At 44.8% G+C, this 13,093-nt stretch overlaps 1 protein-coding gene across 1 annotated transcript; it reads right to left on the minus strand.

Moving 5' to 3' along the window:
- Nucleotides 1-1,786: 1,786 nt before the first annotated feature.
- Nucleotides 1,787-6,085, minus strand: FAM180B (family with sequence similarity 180 member B). The gene is made up of 3 exons (XM_065839810.2): nt 5,560-6,085; nt 3,656-3,735; nt 1,787-3,114 (listed from the first exon to the last, which is right to left on the minus strand). Exons 1-3 carry the CDS (start codon nt 5,624-5,626, stop codon nt 2,671-2,673), a joined length of 591 nt encoding a protein of 196 aa, XP_065695882.1. The 5' UTR covers nt 5,627-6,085; the 3' UTR covers nt 1,787-2,670.
- Between the last annotated feature and the right edge of the window lie 7,008 nt (nt 6,086-13,093).

Below are 13,093 nucleotides of genomic sequence, written 5' to 3' on the forward strand. Positions count from 1 at the left end.
TGTTGTTACTTTTAAGACTGGTGTGCTTGTCACTGCCCGAAGTACCAGTTCAGGAGAGAAAGAAGCATGGTGATCATATGAGCTGCATTATGTGTCACTGAGCCCCTCTGCATCGGTGTACACTTTTTTTATCATTCATGTGTGTGAAGTGTTTTTACCTCTTACGTTTTTATTGCAAGTCTCATGAAATTTGGTGCTTTTCTTAACCTGAAGTTGCTGAAATCAAGAACTTGTGTTTTGAGAATCTCAACTTCCATTTAATGCAAAATAATACATTTAGAAACAAACAAAAAAGCAGGCATCTAGGTCTTGTAATAAAGGATGAGGGCTCAAATCTATGAACAGACCATCCTCTGAAAGCTCAGAAGTAAGGTACATAAGAATAAAAAATGTATTTTTAAATCTCTTAATGTTTGAGTAAGGAGCAGGCTCATCATGTGTGAGTAGGTTCATGCCATGAAATAGCATTGTTGACTTCAGAGGCATTACATTCTCCAGAAATTAGCTCCTTGAATAAAAGGATATGGTTAACCTGCCATATGCTATATTGGTAATGTAGTGCAAAATGGGTAAAAAGGTACCATTAAGTGATATATTAAGCATCTGTGTTCTAGTGGTTTCTCATACACTGTGTTCCACCAAGCCGTAGTGCTGCTGTAGAGAGACTGGTATGGCTGTCAAGGGCACTGGTGTGTTCCTACAGGTTAGTCACGATGGACAGCAGGATTCACCGAGGTGGGTAGCAAGAAACCAGGCGGCTGGAGGCTTCGTTGTGGTGTGGTTGGTGCTGTTTCAGTTGAGCTAAACTCTGGTTTGTCTCCCAAACTGCATAAACTGCAAATGTGCATCATCCTGAGCATGCACAAAACTTTGTGACATCACTTGAGTGTAATTTGTAATCTGCTCAAGAGATAGCAATGCTTTTAAACAAAATCCTGGATTCAAAACAGTGTATTTGCATATGAATCACCAAGCCAACCCCCTCAACCTTTAGCCAGACATTCATATAGCTTCGACAATATATTCTCCAGCAAGACGACAGTTTCATGCACTAGTGCCATCCCAGCTCAGTCTTTTGATGAAGTCCTCTGTTCAAATTGGACTTGTCTGCAACCACTCCCCACCTCCATCACTCCGTATATATCCAAAACATTAAAGACTGCAGGCATACTTGGGAAAAGGATGAATGGTAGAGGTTGGAGGTGTGTAAAAAAAGAGTGTAAGAATAGAAAAACACTGGGTGGGACACTAGTTTACTAGAAATTATACTTCAAATAAAATGCTAATCTTAATTCCTACATCCTTTGGAAAAACAAAACAAAACAAAACAAAACCAAACCAAACAAACAAAAAACCACACACACCCCCCAGGAAAGAAGAACACCACCAAGCAACAAACAACCTGCTTTATGAACTCTATAAATCTGTCTTATCCTGTCATAGCCCTAACCTGACCTTTAAAACCATTCTCTGTAGCATCTTGCCTCCAGGATTCTTATTCCTGCCTCACCATTTCTCCTTTCCATCTGTTGGGGAACAACAGCTTGGAAAAAATTAACTAGGTCAGAAGCTAGCAGTTCCCACTTTCAATGTCACACATGGTTCCTTTGCTGAGCGGGGAAAATTAAGATAGAAAAGGAATTATGGATCCCATCATCTAAACACATGAAATGAATGTTCAGAATTAATGCACCTGTAATGGCAGCAGGAAAGCTAGCAGAAATAAACAACAACAACAACAATAAAATCAAAACCCTACACAAGTAGGTAATTTATTTAATTCCACACTGCAATATGTAAGACAGAGAAAAGTTAATAATCTCCTTCCATAAAACAGTTGTATTTCTGATTTTGAGGATAGAGATTGTACATTTATTATATTTGTCTTGTAAAGTGTCATAGCTGTACAGAAAACTTCATAGAGGAGGTAAAATCTGCTGAAGAAATAACTAGGTCACAATCCTTAGGAATTTAAATGAGATTTAAGGAAGTATATTCCAAACTGATAACTGACACAAAGCAACGTACATGTGTAAATATGATATGCAAATACTAGAAAGCTTCATGGAATACATACATTTTAGGTTGCTTTTTAAAGAAAAATGAATACATCAGATGGGAAATTACTGTGGACACATAAAATTTGATGCCACATGAGCAGAAAGCTGAAATTAAATATGTGACCTATATCATGAAACACAACAGCATATGCTTAGCTGGTTACTGCAGAGGAAAAAAGATACCGTATTCAGCTGAAATCACAGGGGGAATATGAGGACGCTGAACTTAATTATTTGAACTGAAGTCAGCTAGGACACCAGTGTAACATCTTGGAAAAAAACTGCCAGGGCATCTCTTCAGCAAGCATCAGTGATCAAGATATATACTAATAAAACATCTAAATAGCACTGCCTTCTTCAGCACAGCCCACTAAAAACAAAAACAAACAAAAAACAAAAACAAAAAACCAGGAAAGGCTGACATGCACTTTATAGTTTTGTCCTATTTGATTTAAAAATAAAATACTGGGTATAAAACCTTAGAAGCTTGCCAGTGCAATGCCAAAAGCAGGACAAAAAGATGTGGCGTATTTGTACAAGGTCCTGAACAATGTGGAAAGCATTCAAAATACTGAAGTCAGGTGTGTCCTTTCCTATGGCGGTTTCCCTATTAAGTGTCTCTCTTGGCCCTTGCCAAGTTAGAATGATAGAAATGTTTCAGGGATGCTAAATGTGAAGGCTTCTCCTTCCAGGGCCAGGAGGCCAGGAGGAGGGTGGTATTTGCAGGGCAGAGCCCCTTGCACAAGTCACGAAATATTTCATCAACCAGCTGAGAGAAAAAGCTAATCCAGAGATTTTTATCCAGACCCTGTATGGAGCGAACCTGATAGGCACAGTAAATGCTGGTGAAAAGGAGACGGTCAAACTCTGCTAGAGGCAAGGGGCTATCGGCCAGTGAGTAATATCTCAGATAATGGTCAATCTCTGAAGGTGTTTTGGGAACTTCATCCTCTAAAATCTTCATGAACCGCCGTACCGGACGCAGGGACGCCAGCTCTTCATCCTGCAGCCGAATTGTCCCATTGGCCTGAATATCCAGCCCTCCCCAGAGCATCTGAAAGAGAAGATCAACATGCGCACAGGAAGCCCAGCACAAACCCTTCTCCAGTTATAACTGAGCTGTAAAGCCACCTGCAATGCTGCCAAATCTCTGGCTGGACCGAGAAGCAGCCCCTCCCTGACTCACTGCCCACAGCCCGCCCAGTCCCACTCCGTGTCCTTCTCTGTCAGGCCCACACCCCTTCTCTGACCGGCCCCACGCCTTGGTTTCCCTGTGGGACCCATGCAGCTCTCGCCTCCCACCCTGCATGTCCCACTGCAGTCCCGCCCACAAGCAGCGCCCTGGTGCAGCTGCCTAGGGTGGGGGGAGTCCCTTGTCCCACCCCAGAGCTGTGAGATGCTGTGGAGGGGGTCAGAGCTCCACATGATGGGAGGGAGTACAAATGCAATTAGGGCATTGCCAATGCATTTTCCAGGCACTCCAAAAAACCAGCGGGGATGAGAACAAGCAGAACATGTGAGTTTTTACATTCAGGGCAGTGGGAGCATGGGCACTAACACTGACTCGGCCCACAGGCCCCCAGTGCCCAGGAGACCTCTAACATGACGTTGGCGTCCTCTGGGCTACGATGGGGTGTGTTGGCACCAGTAACATCCCTGCTGTGAAGATGTTCATCTGGAAGATATCAGGCAGATTTTGATAAAGACCATGGCCCTTCCTGTTTATTTTTGTCATTTGGTTGTCAATAACATCTTTAACATTTCTGAGCTGTCACTCAAGGCTTGCCAAGCATGACAAATGCTGACCACGGCATTTTGATGAGCAAAACAAGCTTTTTAAGAAAAGCAGAAATGGTTAAGGGAGGCAAGTGTAAGTTCTGGATGTGATGGCCCTTAGTCCTGCCAACAGAGCTAAAGCGTACAGCAGCAAAGGCACTTGCTTTGACAGGCAGCACGAAAGCCCAAGGGTGGGTTTTGAACTGATGGGGTTTGGTTGCTTGGCAGTTTTTGCTGGAGAAAGTAATGCTGCTCAACGGAAGGAGCGTGCTGGGAGGCTCCTCAGCCTGCTGGTGGAAACATAACTTGATGCTTCTCCTGGTTTCATACTTCTTCCCTGAGCATCTGCTGCTGGAAGGGGCAGAGTGTGAGGGCAAAATAACCTGGTTGGATCCATTACGGCTGGGACACCTGACATTATTTAAACTGGGAAAAGTGGATATGAAGCCAGGGGGATGAGAGTTTATTAATACCAAGGGTCACATTAATCCTAAAAAATCTTCCATGTTCACTTACTAATTTTTCTAATGTTTTAACTTTCTGTATTTGTTTTGTCTTTATTACTTCTTTCTTCATGAAAAAAAGGAGAAAAAGTAGCCTCAGTCCAGGACTGTGAGAGGCAGGCTGCATTCCCTCCTTTTTCTGTGTTGATCAAGACCCTCTTCTACTTCTTACATACTCGTCCCACAGGTCAAGAAAGATGAAATTGAAAAAGCTCGTATAAAATAGTAAGATCTCTGACACTTTTTTTTTTCATTTGTATATGGATGAAGGCTTTTTGATATAAAAAAGAGAGAATTTATGTTGAGTACTCCAGAGTTGAGGTCAGCAGGTGCTTGTAAAAAACATAATAAAGATTTAATACTCTCTATGTGTGATGAGTACTACCAAACCACCCCTCCAACTTTCCATTCTTGATTAAAGCTTTTCAGGAAGATGAACGAGTTGCCTGAAGAAGTGCCCTGCCACCTCCCAGGCTGAGGAGGTTTGTTTCTCTGCACAGCTGCAGGCTTCCTGATCCAAGCCAGCTGTGGCTTTGGAATGTGAGCAGGGATGTAGCTACCCTTTCCTACTCCTCCATGGGTGTGCCAGCAAAGCTTTTAGCTCAGGTGAAGATACTACATCATCTGAAAATTTCCTCGCTTCTCTCTGCTAACTGATCTGCTAATTCTGCAGATCTCTCTACTGAGAGATGTCTGATTGGCTGCAAAGTCAGTGAATCTGTTGAATAGCCACCAAATTGCTGCTATTAGTAACTGTCTGTCCTGTCTTATAAGTATATGCAATGTTAGATTTTTGAGTAGAGTAAAACAAAAATTAAAACATAACAAAGAACGTATTGAAATAATAACATCAATATCCTTTGGAGATGGGAAAATATCCCTTCCTTATTTTATCATTCAACATCTGTTGGGGTTTTTTTTCTGAAAAGCATCCAGAATATCCACAAACATTATTGCAGGAACAAACTTTTTCAGCAGAGACCCAAGAAAACTCTCCTCCTACTACCAAAAATAGCAACAGGTCTTCATACTGCAAGTAAGTACAAATGTCTCCCCCAGTGAACAGCCCAGCTGGGACTTGAGCTACCACCCTTGCTCTCATGTCAGCACAGATAGCTGAAGCGTATGGCCATCTCTGAAGCAGCAGGCAAAGTGCCACTGGCATTTCACACACGTTTGCCAAGCCAAGAAGCCACATCACTAGCAGATGCCCTTCCTACCTGTCAGCCTCTGGGATCCAGCAAAGATGCACAGGATCAGCCAGGCGTTAAATGGCACCTGGGCCATAGCAGCCCTGCTCGGGAGCGGCTGCTGCCCTCTTCGCAGACAGTGCCGTGCCTAAAGCGAGAGCGGTTTGCTGTGGCCTCTTCCCTTGCTGCTTCTGGTCCCAGCAGCCTCTGTTGAAACGGGTCCATCTCTCTGTGTTTCTGTTTGCAGCCATGGGAAGGGCTTGCAGTTCAGCTTGCTGACCCCAAAGGATATTTTCCATCATATTTTGGAAACTTGCAAGACCTTGTTGTGAAGTTTTTTGGCAGAATTGTTTAAGATTATTTTCCAAGGACTGATTTTCCACTGCAATTTATTATAGGAAGTTAATAGCTGAAAGAAATATTACTACATGTGATTGCTTCTTAATAAAGGGGGACCTTCTGGTCCCTTCTGCCTCGGCACAGTGCCTCTGTCACATCTCCGTGACACTTCTGCTCAGCTCCTTGGCTTCGTTTTCAGTTTTCCATTTTTTTCTGAGTTTGAAAATCTGCCAACAATCCTGAAATGTTACAAACAGATAAGGCCAGCAGTCTGTGCAGATTCATGGAAGGGCAATAGAAGCCAAAAGCAGGAAGAAGAAATATCACTTGTTCATTTCTGTATCTGTATCAAACCTCCCAGAGGGAGAACTCAATATACTGACTTAACAAACAGCAAGGGTCAGAGCCTGCCAGCCTTTAGCATCTCATCGTCCTCTCTTGTGACAAGCCTTTTGGATTAAGATGAGCACAGTCTGCTTTAGATGTCGTGAATTACATAGACGAAACTTCATCTGATTTTGTTTGCAGCAGATATCTGTTCTCTACACATTTTTGCACTTCTATTAGTGCCCAATCCGCAGTCAAGATGTTCTGTATTTCTACTCTGTGTGGCAGAGTATGGTCCCCAGTTCTCTGACAGGTTCTGAGATGCTAGGGTTATGCAAACATATAATAGTGTGCATAAATAAGTAATAGTACTGTCTCCCTCAGATTAAAGGGGAAAGAAGTATGGCCAGTAAAGAAGTAGAGCTGAAACACATCCCTTTCTCAGCAAGTTACAGGATATCAGTTTGTAGTGACTTCTGTCACCAGATAGTTTACTGGGAGTAGGGATGATGTTCCAGTTGGCAAGTTGTCAATGTGCAAAGTAGCATGTCTCCTGAAGCTTCCTGCATCTGTAGCTGTACCTTGCAATATGTGGACTCACACCAGCTGTGAAGAAAAGCTGAACATAATGGAGGAGTCCCAGATCTGTTCCAGGAGGAAGGGCCCTCAATATCTGGAGGCATTCTCACCCTCAGCTGGGATCAAAATAACAACTGTGTTTCTGTCATAGCCTTGGCTAACTTCAAATCAGGCTACTCTTATTTCAGTTTTCATTATTTTCTGTTGCTTCTGCTTCTTCTGGCATGAGATATCTTTTATTAAACTGTGAATCACATGCTACCCAGGAGGCAGACGCTGATAACCCATCTGTGCAGTGAGACTGATGTGCCTTCTGTTTTGTGCCAGAGTCCCTTACCATCCACAATGTATGCATGAGTTTGTCTAGAAGTCACTATGCATAAAAGCACTGCATCTCCTGGGCCATGAAACAACCTCCCTCTAGCATGCAGCGTGTGACACAAGGAGGAGTCCAGGATTTTGGCCAGCAAAGGCCATATATGACTTTGTCAACGGGAGAATCTCCTAGGAACAGCTTGCAGCTGAAGTCCCTACAGGAGAATACCATTTTGGTGGGAGGGAGAAGAGAGGAGGCCCAGAGGCTGTGCTTAGGTGACTGATACAGTGGCAGGTGGCAGATGAGCATCAGTGGTAGGTGCTGCTTTGACCTGAGGGAATCTTGTAGAATTGTCTCACAATTCCACACTGAAAGGTAATTGCAGAATAATAAATATATGCCTCAGTTGTTTGCAAAGCAGCAGCAGTTGTATGGTGCACAGAAAGAAGCCTGAGTTTCTGACAGCTCCACATAGTCCCCGCAAGTACAGTTGCAATGTTAGACAGCGCACCTGCTTCTCCCGAGGGGTTTTGTTCTTGCCAGGTATTCACAACTGGGTATGTACAGCCCTGCTCCTTCACACTCCCCCAGTCACACCATCTGTTGTACCAGCAGTTTCAAAACGTCACATCAAGTCAGGGTTTTTGCAGGGTCACCTTGACTAGTTTCATGCTTTCCACCATGACCTGCTGAAGGTGACCTGCAAGAAGATGGGAAAGGGGAACAAGACATGAGGGATCAAAAATGGCAGAACTGTTTGGATGCTGATGCAAAATTTGTTCCAGGTGGCTGAAGCTTTGCCTGTCACAGAGGAGGTGGGCAATGGAGTGAGAAATTATTAAGGGAAGAGTTTGTCACAGTCACAAGTGGCATCGTCTGCTGGGAAGACTTCCTCTGGTTCTCACATCACAGGCTCCTGCAAGCCCTAAATCCTTGTGTCTATTGGTTTATTTAGTGCCTTCATCCACCATTACATATTTTGTACAGACCTTTATTTTGCCGCCTTGTTTGGGTCTTACCATCCCATTTTTCAATTGTAAACATATGCATAGCTGAGTTTGTACAGCTGGAGCTACCTGTCCTCTTGACACAGTACATTTGTGCTGCTTCTTTGTCCCATTGCAGATTATACCTGTACACTGGACAGGGATCTTGGCACAGGGACACACACAGACTGTGCTCAGAGACACTTGTGGTCCAGGGCAGTGGTAGAAGGCACAAGGTGTGGTTAACACAACACCAAAAGAGCTTTGGGAGGGAGGTTTCTTTAAGATGGGACTGAAGGGAGTTTGATAGCATCTTCATGAAAGGGAAATTCTGCTTAAAGAATTGGAAAAATCTCTTGCTTCAAACATCTCACCAAGAATTTGGGGAGACCACAGTCCCCAGCCTGGGCCTGTCTGGCAGGTGCTCAGGGGAGGAGAATAAGGAGAAGAGGAAGGTTAAGGAAAGAGGGGAAGGAGGGAGGAAAGCAAGTGTCACTCCAGTCTTCAAAAAGGGCAAGAAGGAGGACCCGGGTAATTACAGACCGGTCAGCCTCACCTCTGTCCCTGGGAAAGTAATGGAACAGCTTATCCTTGGTGTCATCTCAAGGCATATCAAGGATAAGAGGGTCATTAGGGGCAGTCAGCATGGCTTTACCAAGGGTAAGTCATGCTTAACCAACCTCATAGCCTTTTATGAGAATGTAACAAGGTGGACGGATGATGGCAGAGCGGTGGATGTGGTCTACCTTGACTTCAGTAAAGCCTTTGAAACAGTCTCTCACAGCATCCTCACAGCTAAGTTGAAGAGGTGTGGTCTAGACAATAGAGTAGTGAGGTGGGTTGCAAACTGGCTTAAAGAGAGAAGCCAGAGAGTGATGGTCAATGGTGTAGAGTCCAGTTGGAGGCCAGTATCTAGTGGAGTGCCTCAGGGGTCCGTACTGGGGCCAATATTATTCAATATATTCATTAACAATTTGGACGAGGGAATTGAGTGTACTATCAGCAAGTTTGCTGATGACACTAAGCTGGGAGGAGTGGCTGACACGCCAGAAGGCTGTGCTGCCATCCAGTGAGACCTGGACAGGCTGGAGAGTTGGGCGGGGAATAACCTGATGAAATTTAACAAGGGAAAGTGTAGAGTCCTGCATCTGGGCAGGAACAACCCCAGGTTCCAGTATAGGTTGGGAAATTACATATTAGAGAGCAGTGTAGGGGAAAGGGACCTGGGGGTCCAGGTGGACAACAGGATGATCATGAGCCAGCACTGTGCCCTTGTGGCCAGGAAGGCCAATGGCATCCTGGGGTGTATTACAAGGGGGGTGGTCAGTAGATCGAGAGAGGTCCTCCTTCCCCTCTACTCTGCCCTGGTGAGACCCCATCTGGAATATTTTGTCCAGTTCTGGGCCCCTCAGTTCAAGAAGGACAGGGAACTGCTGGAGAGGGTCCAGCGTAGGGCAACAAAGATGATTAAGGGAGTGGAGCATCTCCCTTATGAAGAAAGGCTGAGGGAGCTGGGTCTCTTTAGTTTGGAGAAGAGGAGACTGAGGGGTGACCTTATTAATGTTTATAAATATATAAAGGGTGAGTGCCATGAGAATGGAGCCAGGCTCTTCTCAGTGGCAAACAATGATAGGACAAGGAGTAATGGGATCAAGCTGGAACACAAGAAGTTTCACTTAAATTTGAGAAAAAACTTCTTCTCAGTGAGGGTGACAGAGCACTGGAACAGGCTGCCCAGGGAGGTTGTGGAGTCCCCTTCCCTGGAGACATTCAAAGCCCGCCTGGACATGTTCCTGTGCGACCTCACCTAGGTGTTCCTGCTCCAGCAGGGGGATTGGACTAGATGATCTTTCGAGGTCCCTTCCAATCCCAAACATACTGTGATACTGGGAGGGAGGGAGGGAGGGAGGGAGGGAGGGAGGGAGGGAGGGAGGGAGGAAGGAAGGAAGGAAGGAAGGAAGGAAGGAAGGAAGGAAGGAAGGAAGGAAGGAAGGAAGGAAGGAAGGAAGGAAGGAAGGAAGGAAGGAAGGAAGGAAGGAAGGAAGGAAGGAAGGAAGGAAAAGGAAGGAAGGAAGGAAGGAAGGAAGGAAGGAAGGAAGGAAGGAAGGAAGGAAGGAAGGAAGGAAGGAAGGAAGGAAGGAAGGAAGGAAGGAAGGAAGGAAGGAAGGAAGGAAGGAAAAGGAAGGAAGGAAGGAAGGAAGGAAGGAAGGAAGGAAGGAAGGAAGGAAGGAAGGAAGGAAGGAAGGAAGGAAGGAAGGAAGGAAGGAAGGAAGGGAGGGAGGATCCCAGGGAAGGTGAGGTTTGAGTCACAGGAGAAGAAGGAAGAAAACCTTGAAGGAATTGCAAGTGACACACCGTATGTAACCAGATGGGACCTCCACTGTTATACTGATATTTTCCAGGCATGGTGCTGCTGATCCTCATGCAAATGTTTCCTTGTCTTGTCCCAGTTTGTGAGCTGCATCCCTTGCTTGAAGGAGTAAGGGACTGTGTAAGAAGTGACAGGGACAGATTCATCCCACTTCACCTATTGCACAAAAGGACCCCCATGAGGCCTCATACAACTTGGAGATTTAACAGGATACACTGGATGTGTTATATGGGGCATGGTGTCATCCAGCCTATCCCTCAATATCCCATAATCTCTGTTTTGTAGGAGTGCCAAGCCCAGCAGAAATCCCTATCTGGATTTTGGCTGGAGATCAATCATAAGGGCCTGTACAGATGGTGTGGCTGTGATGCAGGTGGATACCCTGACACCATCAATAGCCACATCCTCAGGGAGTCTGGTCGCCAGGCTGTAGGAAGAAACGCCAGAGTTCTGGAAAACACCAGCAAAACTTACTCAGCTGGGGAAGCTCAACATGGTGACTGTGAGTCACCACCTAAAGTCTATTTGTCCCTGCACTACCAGAAAATCTCTCCTCTGAGTAGCGTGTCTGTAAGTCAGCTACATCTGACTTACATCTCATCCAATGTTCTCCTACGGCTGGGAAAACCAGCCCAGGAAACGAGCCTCATGGAGGCTGGCAGTATGGACCAGGCAGGGACAGAGGATTTGGCGGGCAGCTGTGTTCTCGGCCAAGCTGACCACAGTCTCACTCAGCACAAAGCAAGTGCCCACCAGCCACATGGAACCCAGATGAAGCATTTCTAAGGGCAAGGATGGCCTCAGGAGCAGTGCAGGAGGCAGTGTGCTAACACCAGCAGTACTTTGTGAGGCTGTGTAACCTCTTGTGCCCTGGGATAATGCATCTGGGTGAGTAAATTGCACTCTCTAATGACATTTGGCTCCATTAGCAACTATCCCACATATTAAAGACCTGCTGGAGCCAGTGCCTGTCCCCACAGGGCTGGCTACTTTGAGTCCAGTACACACATTCTCCAGCAAACCTCACATTTTGTCTCACTTGACAGAGCATTGTGTCTAACATTTCTTGATGTTACGTTAATCAAATTCTCCCTCTGCACAAACATTATGTTTAAATAGCAGTTTTCCGTCTGTTCCTGCTACCATCAGTCTTCCGACTTACCGTACTGGGAAATACGTATTTTTAATGATACGAAGACCATGAGTCTTGGCATGGTGCTTCAACCAAACTGAGATGGAGGAGGGAGAACGTGGCAGGGACATGTACTTTATAAAGACTTTTCACAGTAACAGAAGTGGTGCCAGGAACTTTTCTGTCTTGTGCAATAGGCGTCAGCATGAAAAAAGAGCCACTGCAACAGAAAACAGAACCAGCTGTGGAACACATTGTAAGAAGGACTAGAAGTACGTTTCCTATTTAATCAGCTCAATTGATGGCAGACCCAAAGCGGAGCTAAGAATTGTATAAATCCCTAAACTTCTGCTGCTTTGTGTTCCCTTCTCTTTCCTCTTTCCCATAAAGAGCTGTAACTTTTAAGGTGAGTGGGAAATGCTATTAATTTTAACTAGAGAACACTCTTCCGAGTCACATCTCAAACACTGCCAGCCACAGCAGCCTGTAACAGATTTAAATAAATAAATAAATAAATAAGCCCATTATTACAAGGTTGGGGTGAAACCACACGTGAAACCTGATTCTTACCATAGAATCAAGCTCTTGATTCTTGCAAGCGGATCAAATTCTAGTCACAATGAGTGCTCATCCCTTTTATTTCTGAATTGAATTTATTGTTGTCCTATCCCATCCTCCATTCTATACTGTAACATCCCCCAAACCCCCTTTTTAATTAGTGCTCTTACAATTTAAAGGCTTAAGCAGTGATTCAGGGGATCTCTACAAACAGTTTATGAACTATTTTATGAAATCTCTTACACAATAGCTTTCAGATCTTAATGAGGTCAGTCAGCTTTCTGATGCAGAACCGCATTACGCATTTTCTGGACTAAGGACAAGAGATATTAATTGATGACTGCTGTAATGTCATCACATTCAAACAGGTGGTGGGTGGACTGAAACGACAGTATTTTTCCAGCTTTTGGGAGAGAGATGAAATTTTCCACAAGAGCATGCAGATAGTGGTAATGCTATTATATCATAGAACTCAAAATAATTGGAATAGTGACAAAAAGACATAGACTCTGTGACAAGGGGAGATATTTTTGACTGCAGGAAAAAGTACCATCTGAAGATGCTGGAGAAAGTAAAGACTGCTTGATCGTGAAGAAAAAGCCAGCATGAGGCAGTGGCTCCTGAGAGGTTACCTGCAATTTCTTCTACCAGAAGAGGCACTGACCTAATTCCCAAGGAAACAATGCACATTTCCACAATCGTTTTGGCCTGGAACCAGGTATATCTTGTGTTGTCCAGATAACCGTACTATAACCATCTACAACCACTTTGCCTGTTCACTGTATTTTTAAGGTCTTCCCAACACCCATCTTGGAGCTGAGACACTGTTGTCCCATTGCTTAAGCTATGCAAATGCTTCAGCAGAGTCTCCTGGGGAGTGCCGAGGGTGTGATTTATGCCTGCAGGGACAGCCAGCAGAAGCAGTGCATATAAAGCACCTTAGCCGCAGGGAATGC

This window comes from Patagioenas fasciata, chromosome 5, assembly GCF_037038585.1.
Source record: "Patagioenas fasciata isolate bPatFas1 chromosome 5, bPatFas1.hap1, whole genome shotgun sequence".
NCBI classification, from domain to species: Eukaryota; Metazoa; Chordata; class Aves; order Columbiformes; family Columbidae; genus Patagioenas; species Patagioenas fasciata.